The 16292-nt window shown below is 47.6% G+C and overlaps 1 protein-coding gene across 2 annotated transcripts in view; it reads right to left on the bottom strand.

The window, feature by feature from the left end:
* PRPF8 (pre-mRNA processing factor 8) overlaps positions 1-16292 on the bottom strand; it is a 35689-nt gene that overhangs the window by 7579 nt on the left and 11818 nt on the right. For both annotated transcript variants that reach the window (XM_030800605.1, XM_030800606.1), the window contains 12 exons: positions 16022-16232; positions 15747-15863; positions 3676-3923; positions 3381-3560; positions 3040-3175; positions 2760-2929; positions 2465-2594; positions 2199-2345; positions 1808-1968; positions 1323-1514; positions 500-737; positions 232-360 (listed from right to left, as the gene is read on the bottom strand). In XM_030800605.1, coding sequence (XP_030656465.1) covers positions 232-360; positions 500-737; positions 1323-1514; positions 1808-1968; positions 2199-2345; positions 2465-2594; positions 2760-2929; positions 3040-3175; positions 3381-3560; positions 3676-3923; positions 15747-15863; positions 16022-16232 — 2059 coding nt within the window. The remainder of the gene's footprint in view (positions 1-231; positions 361-499; positions 738-1322; positions 1515-1807; positions 1969-2198; positions 2346-2464; positions 2595-2759; positions 2930-3039; positions 3176-3380; positions 3561-3675; positions 3924-15746; positions 15864-16021; positions 16233-16292) is intronic.

The following is a 16292-nucleotide window of genomic DNA, read 5'->3' as shown; positions in this document are numbered from 1 at the left end:
TGATAGCCCTGTTCAAGGTTAGAAATTCAGGAAACAGACCAGCTGGAAGGGAACGAAGCACCTCATACACTCTTGGACCTCCCACAGAATACTTCCCAAGGAATTCAGGGGATAAGTTCAAATGAGATGTTCTCAGCCTTTCATCTAACAAACCAGTAAATATTACCAAGTCCACCCCAAGAATAAGAGGCAACATGGTTCTATGGCCTCTTCATCTTTAAACCTGCTCACCTGCCCCAAACGCTTCTGTCCCGCCCACACGGATGTGTGGATTATCTTGAGGAACAGCTGCCCTGTGCGTGGGTTGAAGATGAAGATGGCTCCATTGATGGGCTTGGTTGTCAAGTTCCCTTCAAAGGTCTAGAGAAGGACTGCATTCGTTAGCATGGCCTACACATCACCATCCTGTCTTCTTCCCAGCATGTGTACACACTTAGCCCATTACTCTCCCACAGCCATGTACAGAGTCCCACACCCATACACTGCTGCTAACACTCACCTTGTGAATGGTCACTCTGTAGACGTTGGTGTCATCCACAAACCAGATAATCTGGTTGGAGAAGAGCTCACCATAGTTCTGAGAAGACAAATAAGGCTCAGTGGGCTCAGATGAATAGAGCTGTAGCCCCTTGCGGATCCGTTCACGTAACACATACAGGGCAGGGTTTGCCTTCATGATCTTGGCCATGGCCTGCTGTATGAGAGGCTTGCTGCCTGGGAACCAGTTTCCATAGGCACTGTGAGGATAAAACGGTCAAGAAAAGTTAAGACCAGGCTGACAGCCCCAGACAAGACAAACTGCCAACTCTACAGAGGAAGAAAGACTGTTGGCCAGGCTGACAACACTCTGCTCATGTGTACATACAGGCTGGAGAAGAGAATCAGTGACCCACAGGAGGAATGGGCCACTTCCTGTCACTTAGGTAAAGTAAAAAAGTATGACTACATTAAAGTATGGAGCTAATGGAAAATACATGGGTTATTTTTTATTATTATTATTTTTTTCTTTGAGACGGAGTCTAGCTCTGTCGCCCAGGCTGGAGCGCAGTGGCGCAATCTCAGTTCGCTGCAAGCTCCGCCTCCCGGGTTCAAGTAATTCTCCCACCTCAGCCTTCTGAGTAGCTGGGACTACAGGCGCGGACCACCACGCCCAGCTAATTTTTTGTATTTTAGTAGAGCTAGGGTTTCACCATGTTGCCCAAACTGGTCTCAAACTCCTGAGCTCAGGCAATCTGCCCACCTCGGCCTCCCAAAGTGCTGGGATTACAGGTGTGAGCCACTGCGCCTGGCCTGAAAATGCACGGTCCTGAGCCTCAACTCACCTGTGCAAGTTATAGGCCAGGTCAATGGCGATGAGTACACCTGTGGGTGAAGGGTAGATACTCATGTTGTCCGTGGTGTAGTCCAGGAACTTGGCCCGGGCATAGCGCTCAATGTCGTGGGAATCATAGTCCCCCCAGCGCAACTGGATGTCAATCCAGTATTTCTGGGTAGTGGTGCTGTCCATCACATCCCTGAGGATGAAGAGGGTTCAAGCTTCTAGGAAACCATGGGCATAACCAATGTCCCCAGAACCAGAACCACTTAAATCCCAAAACCATCCCACCCACTCCACCAACTTGTTGCAGATCAGCAAGACCTCAGGGAATCAGCAGATCTGACTAAGGGTGTTGATAGGCTCCAGGGGTAGCACTGGCTCCAAGTTTGAAACAAAGGCAGACAGGGACAATTCCTAAAGTTGTAGGGCCAGAAGAACAGGAAAACGAAAGTGTCCTGGCTGCCTAGGGCTGGGTCCTGAGGCACTTACTTGGAGTCAGCCAGCAATGAGGGCCGGGAGACATTCCACTTATAGGAGGCAAAGAGCAGGATATCTGCACAGGAAGAGTTCATCTTATATGACTTTCGGGGATGGATTGTCTCCTTTTGTACTGTCTCAATTTCCAGTGCATCGAGTTCCTGGTCAAACACCTGAAGGAAAAGATGGAGAGATTAAGACTTGTTAAGGAAACCCAATTAAAATCAGAGTTTGTACAATAAGATAATGAGGCAACAGGGGTCTCATCCTCAGAGCTTCCAGGGTGGATTTCCCATGTGCAAAAGAGCAAGCTGAGCTGACTCTGTACAGCACCCTCTCCCCGCGATTCCTGCCCACCTGAGCTGACTCTGTACAGCACCTTCTCCCCTCGATTCCAACCCACCTGACATAAGTCCATAACAATGCTCTCATGGATCTTCTGCCACAAGTGAGCTCGGAAGATCTGGATGAGAGAGATCTTCAGGGTGGGGATCTTGCCGTGCATGAAGATACCCGTCAGGTCTAGCTGCACCTGAAAGCCTACATATACCTGCCAGGAAAATGACAATGTGACATTAGAGATCAAGAGACTCGGGCGCTCATGACATAACCAAGGCAAGAAGAAGCAACTGTTTTTAGCTTCCCATCTCCAGCGTCAATCACACTCACATTGGCTCGATTGATGGTCGGGGACCACCAGAGGGTGAATCTACGATTGGGAATCTGGTTCAGTCCTGATCGCTGAGCATTAGTTAGCTTCTTCCACTTCATAGATTCCTCAAAGCCACTGGCCTTCTCCCTGGGGAGCAAGAGAAGCAGGTGAGGTGATATCCTGCCATCTTCCAGCACACTGCTGACCTTCTGGAGGTGAATGTCTGGGAACCACCACAGGAAATCACAGAGGCACACAAGAGATGAGCTCAAAGGGTTGTGATAGGTCCCTCTAAGAGGGGAGAATCCTCACCAGAAAAGCCCCTCCCAGGTGGGGAAGTAAGTGCCCTTAAAGAGCGTGTGTTCCAGAATGCCTTCCACACCGCCCAGCGCCTGGATCATGTCTGTACGGTAGTTGTTCAGGTTCCAGAGCTTCCCATCATGCCGCTGGTGTGTCCACCAGAACGGATTCTGCTTCAAAACCTAGATGGCAAGGCAGGCACGGTCAAGCTTCTGGGTGCCTATTGCCCCAAGTTTCTGGGATAGCCATGGATTTTCCTGACTCAGGGAAAATCTCCTCCCCCTCTACATACCTGATACTGCTTAAAGTCAGTTCTGACACGCCAGCCCTTATCATAAGCCAGTGTGTGCCGGTCCTTCTGGAAGAGGGTATTGATTCGAGGAATGCCACGATCCCATGAATCTTCTAGGTCTTCTAAAGTCAGGCGTCTTCAAAAAAAAGAAAGATTCAAGTCAAAACGCGATCTTACATGAAGAGCTCAGCACTCCTTCCTGGCCAAAAATAATTAGGGTCAGTAGAACCAGCCTTCTCACCTCCATACAACCATGGCATGCTCTGACCCTGAACTCCACACGGTTCAAAGGCCACCACCTGCCCCTGCCCCAGGGTTGGCATGCCCTCCTAGGTGCCCACCTGTTCTGAGCAATGGCCTCTTGCCTCTTGAGTGCGTACTCAGCCCAGACCCGCTGAGAATCAATGAACTCGCTCTCCCATGGCTGTATGTAGCGGTACAAGTTGGGAATGAGCTGGTCTTCTTCATGGCTCATTCCTGAACGAAAGTGTGTGATACCTACATCTGTCTGTTTGGACCACCTGTTTGGGGGTACAACCAAGATTAGAGAAAAGATAAAGCCTAAAACTAAAGAGATACCCACTTCCCTTAGGGCCTGAGCAATAGGGTTTAGAAATACGTTTAACCGGGCTGTACCTGAGGTCGGACTGGGGGATGAGCACATGGCCCATTGAGAGCATGCCGAGTCCACCCAGCTCCTTAGGGGTGTAGAACACAACCGGGGGGAACCGACTTGGCATCTTGGAGTTGAGTCCAATCTTGATACGTGTCTGGATCTTGTTCTCACACTTTACCAGTAAGTCCAAGAGCTCTTGGGTGTTCACCACAGCCTCCCGAAAGTATGTCATAAGGCCAATGAGAGCTGTATTCCACTTATTCACAATCTAAAGATAGTAAAAAAAAAAAGTAAATTACAGATGAGCCAGGGGCGGGGAGGGTGGAGACTACTTGATCCAGTTAGTTTTATCCCTACTACTCAAGAAAGATTTGAATTCAACATCATTAGTCACTAGGGAAATAGCAAAACCACAATGAGGCCGGGCGCGGTGGCTCATGCCTATAATCCAGCACTTTGGGAGGCCAAGGTGGGAGGACTGCTTGAGCCCAGGAGTTGGAGACCAGCCTGGCCAACATGGCAAAACTCTGTTTCTACTAAAAATACAAGAATTAGCCAGGTGTGGTGGCAGATGCCTGTAATCCCAGCTACTCAGGAGGCTGAGGCAGGAGAGTCGCTTGAACTCAGGAGGTGGAGGCTGCAGTGAGCTGAGATCTTGCCACTGTACTCCAGCCTGGCAACAGAGTGAGACTCCATCTCAGGAAAAAAAAAAAAAAAAAAAAAAGAAAGAAAATGGTTCCCCTGGGCCAGGCGTGGTGGCTCACACCTGTCATCCCAGCACTTTGGGAGGCCGAGGTGGGTGGATCACCTGAGGTCAGGAGTTCAAGACCAGCCTGGCCAACATGAAACCGTCTCTACTAAAAATACACAAATTGAACCCAGGAGGCAGAGGATGCAGTGAGCTGAGATCGCACCACTGCACTCCAGCCTGGGAGACAGAGTGAGACTCTGTCTCAAGAAAAAAAAAAAAAAGAAAAAGAAAAAGCACACCAGATGGAGCTATACAAACTAGTGAAGAACACCAGGAATAGTAAGTGTGTGGGTAAAATGCAAAAAATATTTTTTCTCATTTTGCAATTTCTACAAAAGATAAAGGCTGTTCAAAGCAAAAAGAGTAACAAAGTATTATAGCACTTATATTACATGTACAATTAAAATGTTATGACAAAACTACTACTAAGAGTGGGAGCGGAACTTCAAGTGTATTATTCTAAGGTTCTTGTACTATATGTGAAGTGATCCGTAGTAGACTAATGGTCACAACAGATCACAGTAAGTAAGGGATGTATACTGTAAACCTTACAGCAAACCTAATTAGAAAAAAACCACGTAGCCAAATAAGTGAAAGTGGAGACAAAGTCACAAAACAACTGAATTTAGAAGGCAGGACAAGAGAAAAGCAGAAAAAATAATTAAAAAAAATAGTAAGACGGTAGATTTAAACTGAGCTACACTGCCACATTGATAGTTACATTAACCTTAATTGAGGTATTTAGACCATTTGTAAGGCAAACATTGTCAAACTGGATTTAAATAAAAAGGCCGGGCATGGTGGCTCACACCTGTAATCCCAAGCACTTTGGGAGGCTGAGGCGGGCCTCGGGGTCAGGAGTTTGAAACCAGCCTGGACAGCATGGTGAGACCCCGTCTCTACTAAAAATACAAAAATTAGCTGGGCGTGGTGGCGCGCGCCCGTAGTCTCAGTTTCTTGGGAGGCTGAGGTAGGAGAATCGCTTGAACTCGGGAGGCAGAGGTTGCACTGAGCCAAGATCATGCCACTGCACTCCAGCCTGGGCAACAAAGGGAGAGACTCCATCTCAACAAACAAAAAAAAAAGATCCAACCATATGCTGTCTATAGGAAATAAACTTTAGTTACAAAGACACAGATTAACAGTAAAAAGATGGAAAAATACACCCATGCAAACACAAAACAAACCTGGAGTGGCACTACTGATGTAAGACAAAGACTTCAGACCATGGAATGCTATCAGGAATACAGAGGGATATTTGATACGATAAAGTAGTCAACTTGTTCAGAAGACCTAATGATCCTAAATACATTATGTAACTAGTAACAGAATTTCAAAAATGATGGACCTGAAAGACAATAAACTCACAGCTGTAGCTGGAGTTTTCTCTCAAGCAAGACAGGGTCTTGCTCTGTCGCCCAGGCTGGAGGGCAATGGCACCATCTCCACTCATTGCAGCCTCCACCTCCCAGGCTCAAGAGACTCTCCCACCTCAGCCTTCCAAGTAGATGGGACTACAGGCGTGTACCACCACATCCAGCTAATTTTTGTATTTTTTTGTAGAAATGGGGTTTCGCTACGTTGCCCAGGCTGGTCTCAAACTCTTGTGCTCAAGCAATCCACTAGCCTCAGCCTCCCAAACTGCTGGGATTAATGGAGAGTTCTAATACTCCTCAGTAATCGATAGAAGTATACAAAAAATATCACTAAGGATATGGAAGACTTGAGCAACGTAACCAATTGACTGGCCCTGATGTTTGTAAAACACTCAACCTAACAACAGCAGAATACAGATTAACAGATATTTTCCAGCACACATGGGACGGGCACCAAGATAGACTGTATGCTAGGACATCAAAAAGTCAGCCTTGGCCGGGCGCGGTGGCTCACGCCTGTAATCCCAGCACTTTGGGAGGCCGAGGCGGGCAGATCACAAGGTCAGGAGATCGAGACCATCCTGGCTAACACGGTGAAACCCCGTCTCTACTAAAAATACAAAAAAATTAGCCAGGCGAGGTGGCAGGTGCCTGTAGTCCCAGCTACGCGGGAGGCTGAGGCAGGAGAATGGCGTGAACCCCGGGGGGCGGAGCCTGCAGTGAGCCGAGATGGCACCACTGCACTCCAGCCTGGGTGAAAGAGCGAGACTCCGTCTCAAAAAAAAAAAAAAAAAAAAGTCAGCCTCAGCCAGGTGCAGTAGCTCATGCCCATAATCCCAACTCTTTGGAAGGCTGAGGCAGGAGGATCACCTGCACCCAGGAGTTTGAGTCCAACCTAGGCAAGAGTGAGACCCCACCCCTAAATTAATTAATTATAAAAAAAAATCTTGATACATTTTTTAAAACTAAGATCACATAGAACGTGTTTCCTAATCATAATGGAATCAAAGTAGAAACTAATAAGGGAAACCCCCAAATATGTAAACAGCATAGTTTGAAACAACCTAAGGTGGAATATGAACTCATAAGGGAAATTGGAATATACTTTTAACTAAATAAAAATGAAAACACAACATATTAAAATGTGAGGAATGGGGCCAGGCATGATGGCTCCTATCTGTAATCCCAGCACTTTGGGAAGCCAAGGCGGGTAAATCACGAGGTCAGGAGTTCAAGACCAGCCTGGCCAACATGGTGAAACCCTGTCTCTACTAAAAATACAAAAAAAAATTAGCTGGGTGTGGTGGCGGACACCTGTAATCCCAGCTACTTGGGAGGCTGAGGCAGGAGAATCGCTTGAACAGGGTAGGTGGAGGTTGCAGTGAGCCAAGATCCTGCCACTGCACTCTAGCCGGGGCGACAATGTGAGACTCCACCTCAAAAAAAAAAAAAAAAAAAAGGGAGGAATGCAGCTAAAGCAATGCTGAGAGGAAAATTTACAGAAGTGAATAATTCTATTAGAAAAAGAGAAAGGTTGGCCAGGCACGGTGGCTCACACCTGTAATCCCAGCACTCTGGGAGGCTGAGGCGGGTGGATCACGAGGTCAGGAGATCGAGACCATCTCGGCTAACACGGTGAAACCCCGTTTATACTACAAATACAAAAAATTAGCTGGGTGTGGTGGCGGGCGCCTGTACTCCCAGCTACTCAGGAGGCTGAGGCAGGAGAATGACATTAACCCAGGAGGCAGAGGTTGCAGTGAGCCATGATCGTGCCACTGTACTCCAGCCTGGGCGACAGAGCAAGACTCTGTCCCAAAAGAAAAAAAAAAAAAAAGAGAAAGGTCAGCCAGGCACGGTGGCTCATGCCTGTAATCCCAGCACTTTGGGAGGCCGAGGCAGGTGGATCACGAGGTCAAGAGTTCAAGATCAGCCTGGCCAAGATGGTGAAACCCTGTCTCTACTAAAAATACAAAAAAAAATTAGTCGGGCGCAGTGGCAGGCACCTGTAATCCTAGCTACTCAGGAGGCTGAGGCAGGAGAATTGCTTGAACTCAGAGGGCGGAGGTTGCAGTGAGCCGAGATTGCTCCACTGTACTGCAGCCTAGACGAGAGAGTGAGACTCCATCTCAAAAAAAAAAAAAGAAAAAGAAAAAGGTCTAGGCCGGCGCGGCGGCTCACACCTGTAATCCCAACACTTTGGGAGGCCAAGGCGAGCGGATCAGGAGGTGATCAGGAGATCGAGACCATCCTGGCAAACATGGTGAAACCGTGTCTCTAGTAAAAATACAAAAAAAAAAAAAATCAGCCGGGTGTGGTGGCGGGCACCTGTAGTCCCAGCTACTCGGGAGCTGAGGCAAGAGAATGGCATGAACCCGGGAGGTGGAGCTTGCAGTGAGCAGAGATCGCGCCACTGTACTTCAACCTGAGTGACAGGGCGAGACTCCGTCTCAAAAAAAAAAAAAAAAAAAAAAAAAAAAAGAGAAAGGTCCAAAATTGATAATCTAGCCTCTTACCTTAACAAACTAGCAAAGGGATGGCTATGATAAGAGAAGAAATCAATGCAACAAGGCCAGGTGTGGTGGCTCACACCTACAGTCCCAGCACTTTGGGAGCCCAGGGGGGTGGATTACCTGAGCTCAGGAATTCAAGACCAGCCTGGGCAACACGGCGAAACTGTCTGTATCCAAACTACAAAGAAAAATCAGCCAGGCATGGTGGCATGTGCCTGTGGTCCCAGCTACTTGGGAGGCTAAGGTGGGAGGGTCTCCTGAGCCTGGGAGGCAGAGGTTACAGTGAGCTGAGATTGCGACACTGCACACCAACCTGGGTCACAGAGACCCCATCTCAAAAAGAAAAAAAAAAAGAAATCAACGCAACAAAAAAGAGAAAAACCATAAAAATTAATGAAACCAAAGCTGTTTCTTTGAAAAGCTCAATAAAACAAGATAGCAAACCACAAAATACCAAATGATATAGTCAAGACTTTAAGGCAAAAAATGTCTTCTGAACAATGATTCAGGTGAAAGAGTGCGTTGGCTGGAGTTACGATAGTAACCTGCCTTGAGCAAATAGTATTCAGACGAGCAAGGAGAAAAGACTGCAGGTGAGATAACAGCTCAAACCCTACTGTGAAAGCTAGACTGAGCATCTCGCATGTCCACAGGATGGGACAACCAGGCAGATCTACAGAAAGGAGGGGGGCCGGGTGTGTTGGCTTATGCCTGTAATCATAGCACTTTGCGAGGCCGAGGCGGGCGGATCATGGGGTCAGGAGTTCGAGACCAGCCTGACCAACATGGTGAAACCCTATCTCTACTAAAAATACAAAAATTAGCCGGGCATGGTGTCAGGCACCTGTAATCCCAGCTACTGAGGAGGCTGAGGCAGGAGAATTACTTAAACCTGGGAGGCGGAGGTTGCAGTGAGCTGAAATTGTGCCACTGCACTCCAGCCTGGGCAACAGAGCAAGACTCCGTCTCAAAAAAAAAAAAAAAAAAAAAAAAAGGAGAGCCAGGGGCCACGATGGGCTAGATATTGGGGTAAAGGCAAGTGGACAATTCCCATTAGGTTTAGTAAATTCTCTGACTGCACTTGGAATTGCTGATGTGTGTAACGGAACACAGTATTTCTGTCGTAGTTAACAGTGCTCTATCCCTGAAGGGGAGGAAGCATAAATTCCTGAGGAGCCCAGTGTTCCTTTACTAAATAGCAGAAATTCCTGGGAGATAAGGGGAGGCAGGAAGGAAAATAATATTTACTCAGGTCTACATGTACTAGGTAACATGGTAAGAAATTTAAATATATTATACCTCTTATGTCTTCATAAAAAAACAAGTTATAGAACTTGCCCATGACACAGCTTTTTCTTTTTTTTTTTGAGATGGAGTCTCACTTTGTCACCCAGGCTGGAGTGCAGTGGCGCAATCTCAGCTCACTGCAACCTCCACCTCCAGGGCTCAAGTGATTCTCCTGCTTCAGCCTCCAGAGTAGCTGGGACTACAGACATGCGCCACCACACCTGGTTAATTTTTGTATTTTTAGTAGAGATGGGATTTCACCATATTGGCCAGGCTGGTCTTGAACTCCTGACCTCGTGATCCACCTACCTCGTCCTCCCAAAGTGCTGTGATTACAGGCATGAGCCACCGCACCCGGCCTATTTTTTATTTTTAAATATAAACAGGATCTTGCTATGTTGCCTAAGTTGGTCTCGAATTCCTGGGCTCGAGTAGTCCTCCCACCTCGGCTTCCAAAAGTGCTGGGATTGCAGGCATAAGCCACCGTGCCCAGCTTTATCAAGCAATTTATCAAGTAATATGGCTTACTAAATACCCCGTTTCATTTAATTCTCACAAAAGCCGTCTGAGCTAGATCATATCAGTATCCCTATTTTACAGATGAGGGAATTGAGGCCCAGCATGGGCAATTTTCCCAAGATCCCAACTAGTAATATGACAAAGGTATGATATGAACCCCATCTGACTCCAGAGCCTGTGCTTCTAACCAGTAGAGTCAACTGCATCCTAACCCTCTCAGACACTCCTCCACTCCTCAGCCTCTAACTTCTTATATCCAGTTCCCTGATGCCTACAATTCTTTCCCAGGCCAATGGCCTCTTCTGCTCTCTCTTCTCTCCCCTCTTCCAGGATGTCAATGGGGTCCAGCATTCTTTTTTTTTTTTGAGACAGAATCTCGCTCTGTCACCCAGGCTGGAGTGCAGTGTTGCAATCTCGGTTCACTGCAAGCTCTGCCTCCCAGGTTCCTGCCATTCTCCAGCCTCAGCCTCCCGAGTAGCTGGGACCACAGGCGTCCGCCACCACGCCTGGCTAATTTTTTGTAATTTTAGTAGAGATGGGGTTTCACCGTGTTAGCCAGGATGGTCTCGATCTCCTGAACTCGTGATCCACCCGCCTCGGCCTCCCAAAGTGCTGGGATTACAGGTATGAGCCACCGTGCCCGGCTGGGTCCAGCACTCTTGATTCCCTTGCATCCAATCCCTTGCCACTCCACAACTGTCTTCTAACAGAGCTCAATTCCTTAATCACCAGTGTAATCTATCCACCTTCTCCATCCCTGTCACTGAGTAGCTGGGTGATTCTGGGAAAAATAAATGCTCAGAGTTGCCTTCCCAAAACCCACCTGAGCTCTCAACACACCTTCCAATCCCTCTCAGTTTCTTCAGCAATCATCATCATACCCTAATACCATCAAATTCACTACGTACAACTCTTTCCCCTAACTCCAGCCCAAGCAAAGCTGAAAATCTCAAAATCCTGTTAGAGCTTCCCACTAACCTCATCTATATCCACATCTTTCCAGACCTCTTTCCTGTTAGGGTCAAAGGATTTTTCCTCTGCTTGCTCTTTATTCTATCCCTAGTGAGACCCTCTGCACCTCTGCTCATCAATTACCTACTTTTCTTTTCTTTGAGACGGAGTCTTGCTCTGTCACCGAGGCTGGAGTGAAGTGGCACGATCTCGGCTCACTGCAACCTCCACCTCCCGGGTTCAAGCAATTCTCCTGCCTCAGCCTCCCAAGTAGCTGAGATTACAGACACCCGCCACCGTGCCTGGCTAATTTTTTAATTTTTAGTAGAGACGGGGTTTCACCATGTTGGCCAGGCTGGTCTCGAACTCCTGACTTGGTGATTTGCCCACCTTGGCATCCCAAAGTGCTGGGATTACAGGCGTGAGCCACTGCGTCCGGCCAATTCCACACTTTTCTATTGTACACTGAACTGCTACTGGGCTCCTTAATTAAAATATACTCGAGTCACTGTCATTCAAAAACACCTGCACTGACTTACAGCTCCCTCTAGGTGGCATCTGATGTCCTTCCTTCTCTTCAACTGGCAAACAGATTGTCCTTGCTGTCTCCACTCACTTACTTCCCATGAAGCCTCACTCACTGCCATCTGGCTTCCACCCCTACTATTTCTGTAACAGCTCCTGCTAAGGTCACCAATGACGTCCTAACTGCCAAATCCAATGGATACTTTTCAGTCCTTATCTAACCGAAATGCTCTTAGGCAACTGACACCGCTAAGCATCCACCCCAATTCTGGACACGTGTTCCTGAAAGCCTTGGTTCCAAGACCCAGCACTCTCCCACAGGTTCTGGCCACACTTAATCTTGGTATTCCCCACAGTTCCAAATTCGTCCCTCTCCTCTTCTCACTCTACATTGTCCCTGGGTGATGTCACTCATTCTTGAGCTTTTGACCTTTTGTGGACAGGCTCCTAAATCTACATCTTTAATCCAGACCTGTTCTCCATGCTTCTTCAGATTGGCACTCACCTAAGAACCTCTAAGTTATCCCTGACTGCTCTTACCTTTCTAGTTTCATTTCTCTTCCTTGAATGTCACACTCATACTTTTTAAATCGAATCTAACAGATCATCAATTACAGAGGCACCACTAAGGGAGCAGAAGGAATCGGCAATCTACACATGTGTATATATGTACTTAAATATGTATCTTGGAACTGAAGAAATGTGGTATAAACAAATACCTGGGGAAATCTCCACCTGAATGTTCTCAGGAATTTCAAACTTTATATATCCTAAACTAGATTTATCTTCCGTCCTAAACCTGCTCTTGTTCATGTAGTCTTCCAGTTGGTGGCACTAACATCCACCTAGTCACCCACGCCAAAATCTGCACATCTTTTTTTTTTTTTTTTTTTGAGACGGGGTCTCACTCTGTTGCCCAAGGCTGGAGTGCAGTGACGTGATCTCGGCTCACTGCAAGCTCCACCCCCTGGGTCCACGCCATTCTCCTGCCTCAGCCTCCCGGGTAGCTGGGAATATAGGCGCCCGCCACTACGCCCGGCTAATTTTTTGTATATTTAGTAGAGACGGGGTTTCACCATGTTAGCCAGGATGGTCTCGATCTCCTGACCTTGTGATCCACCCGCCTTGGCCTCCCAAAGTGCTGGGATTACAGGCGTGAGCCACCGCACCCGGCCTGCACATCATTTTTGACTTTTCTTTGAGCATCCCAGGACCACAAAGTTCTGCTGATTTTATCTGCTAACTTCTTATCAAATCTGTTCCCCTCTTCCTACCTCTACTTTCAGTGCTCTCATCATTTTTACTGATTTATGTATTTTTTTGGAGACAGAGTCTCACCCTGCTGCCAGGCTGGAGTGCATTGGTGGAATCTCGGCTCACTGCAACCTCTGCCTCCTGGGTTCAAGCGATTCTCCTGCCTCAGCCACCTGTGTAGCTGGGATTACAGGTGTGCGCCACCACGCCCGACTAATTTTCATATTTTAAGTAGAGATGGGGTTTCCCCATGTTGGTCAGGCTGGTCTCAAACTCCTGACCTCAGGTGATCCACCTGCCTGGGCCTCCCAAGGTGCTGAGATTACAGGCGTGAGCCCCCACACCCGGCCTGCTCTCGTCGTTTTTATCTGGACTTCTTCAGTGGTCCCCAAACCTGGTCTCCCGACCTATCCTTTCAGGTACATCCTTCTCACAGCTGCAAGAGTGAATCATCTAACACAGAAATTTGACAAAGTCTACATCTATAGTGTGGGAAGTTAAAAAAAAAAAGAAGAAACACAAATCTAACAAAGTCACTCTGTGCTTAAGACCCTTACATAATTCTTCCTAAGGTGTGCGATGCCCTCCATGTCCATGATATGGCTCTCCACTATTTATCCAGCCTCATCTCTTAACATTCCCAATTCCATAATTTACTCCAGCAAACCTTGAACTTTCCATGGTCCCATGTACACCAAGCTAGTTACATCGCCACACTTCTGCCTAAAGGAATGCTCTCCCTCACCTGCCTCATCACATGCTACTTCTTTCAGGAATCCTTTCCTCTTCCACTTCCAGACTGGGCTAGAGCAATCACTAACTCTAGTGCTCTCAGATTCCCAGATACAGGTTAATCTAAAACCCAAAATGCTCAAAAAGCTGAAACTTGGCCGGGCGCGGTGGCTCACACTTGTAATCCCAGCACTTTGGGAGGCCGAGGCGGGCGGATCACGAGGTCAGGAGATTGAGACCACGGTGAAACCCCGTCTCTACTAAAAATACAAAAAATTAGCCGGGCGTAGTGGCAGGCGCCTGTAGTCCCAGCTACTTGGAGAGGCTGAGGCAGGAGAATGGCGTGAACCCGGGAGGTGGAGCTTGCAGTGAGCCGAGATTGCGCCACTGCACTCCAGCCTGGGCAACAGAGTGAGACTCCGTCTCAAAAAAAAAAAAAAAAAAAAAAAGCTGAAACTTTCTTGAGTCCCAACATTCTGAGCACCAACATGATGCTCAAAGGAAATGCTCACTGGGGCATTTCAAATTTTGGATTGGGTATGCTGAACCTGTAAGTATAATGCAAATATTTCAAGGCTGGGCACGGTGGCTCACACCTATAATCCAGCACTATGAGAGGCTAAGGCAGGAGGACTGCTTGAACCCAGAGAGTCTGAGACCAGCCTGGACAAGAGTGAGATCCCAGCTTTACAAAAAATTTAAAAATTAGGCCAGGCGCGGTGGCTCACGCCTGTAATCCCAGCACTTTGGGAGGCTGAGACAGGCGGATCACAAGGTCAGGAGTTCGAGACCATCCTGGCTAACATGGTGAAACCCCGTCTCTACTAAAAATACAAGAAATTAGCAGGGCGTGGTGGTGGGCGCCTGTAGTCCCAGCTACTCGGGAGGCTGAGGCAGGAGAATGGCGTGAACCTGGGTGGTGGAGCTTGCAGTGAGCCGAAAGTGCACCACTGCACTCCAGCCTGGGCAACAGAGCAAGACTCCGCCTCAAAAAAAAAAAAAAAAAAAAGAAAAAAAAATTAAAAATTAGCCAGGCATGGTGGCATATGCACCTGTGGTCCCAGATACTCAGGTGGCTGAGGTGTGAGGATCACTTGAGCTGCAGTGAGCTATGATAGTGCCACTGCACTCCAGCCTAAGTGACAGTGAGACCCTGTCTCTAATAAAAATAATGAAAATATTAAAAAAGAAAATCTGAAATCCAAAACATTTCTGGTCCCAAGAATTTTGGATAAAGGAAACTCAACCGTAATGCAATAGTTCTAAAACACAATAGAACGTATCCTTAACAGACTTAACTAAAAAACAGAAAACACTCTGCTCATGCAAATGCCACACATTTGGAGATATGAAGGTCGGAATGCAAGAAAAATGTTATAGCTAAGAGTTACTCTAACGGAAACCAGAGTAAGGTAACTTTTTTTTTTTTTTTGAGATAGAGTTTTTGCTCTGTCGCCCAGGCTAGAGTGCAATGGTACGATCTCGACTCACAGCAACCTCCGCCTCCCGGGTTCAAGCAATTCTGCCTCAGCCTCCCAAGTAGCTGGGATTACAGGCGCCTGCCACCAGGCCTGGCTAATTTTTGTATTTTTAGCAGAGATGAGGTTTCAGAACATTGGCCAGGCTGGTCTCAAACTCTTGACCTCAGGTGATCCACCAGCCTCGGCCTCCCAAAGTGCTGGGATTACAGGCATGAGCCACTGTGCCCGGCCAAGGTAACTTTTTAAATTTTGGGAAAACTTACGTAGCTGAAAATTCCTCAGATTTTTCTTTCTCAATTCCAGTTGCCTTCAGCTGGGCCTCTGAAGGTAAGTGAAGGAGAAATGAACCCTGAGATGTCTATGAGTGCTGCTTTTTCACAGGTTCTCTATGCCACTGGTTAACATGACTTAGATAAGCCCCTGAGAAAATGCAAAAATAATGCTTTTCTGTTCAAAATAATAAATCCAACTTTTACTCCTGCCTTAATTTAGAATCATCACAACTCCACAAGAAGGAGACTACAGAATTTCTACAGAAAATAACTATGAAGTGACCTGACATACTATAAGCCGCTATTGCACAGAGCATGGAAACTGGCACACTAAGCAAAGAGGAGAAGGAAGAAGCCAGCAGGGGAAGAAGTGAAAGGGATGTGAAATGAGCAGAGGACAAGAGGGAAGCTGGGGATGATGGCCTTGTACCTTGGTGAAGGTGGTGGAGCCAGAGGCCATGAGAATTTGACGCACACGGTTGTGGAAGCGCTGCATTGACTCATCATCCACACGCAGGAAACACTGAGCTGTGCGCTCCTTAGTAACCTAAACCACAAAGTCAAGGTGAACTTGTCTGAGGAACTCCCACAGAAGCACGAGCCAACTGTGCCCACCACTCAGCCTTTCCACCCAACAAGGCTCCGGTGACTGACCCAGGAAGTACAGGCGCGCTCATGTCACTCCCAGCCCCTCCCAGGCTGTACCTCATTCTGCAGGTTCCAGACCCCGTCCTTGTGGGTGAACTCCTCATAGCTGGTGCGGCACTTAGGCAGGATGCGGCACTCGAAGCCACACATGTTGAACAGCAGGTTGGGGTTGTCCTTACTGTACACAGACACGAAGCTGTTCTCCCACTGAACTGTAGTCACTGACCGTGGCAAGCGGTTCTTGATGTCCCAGAATACTGCCCGGCCTCTGCCCACAGAGCACATATGGTCACATCAGTTTCTTGGAAGGAACTTCCCTTCAAAGGCC

This window comes from Nomascus leucogenys, chromosome 19 (assembly GCF_006542625.1).
Source record: "Nomascus leucogenys isolate Asia chromosome 19, Asia_NLE_v1, whole genome shotgun sequence".
NCBI classification, from domain to species: domain Eukaryota; kingdom Metazoa; phylum Chordata; class Mammalia; order Primates; family Hylobatidae; genus Nomascus; species Nomascus leucogenys.
Note: the sequence above shows the minus strand (reverse complement) of the source record. Positions and strands in the feature narration are given on the sequence as shown.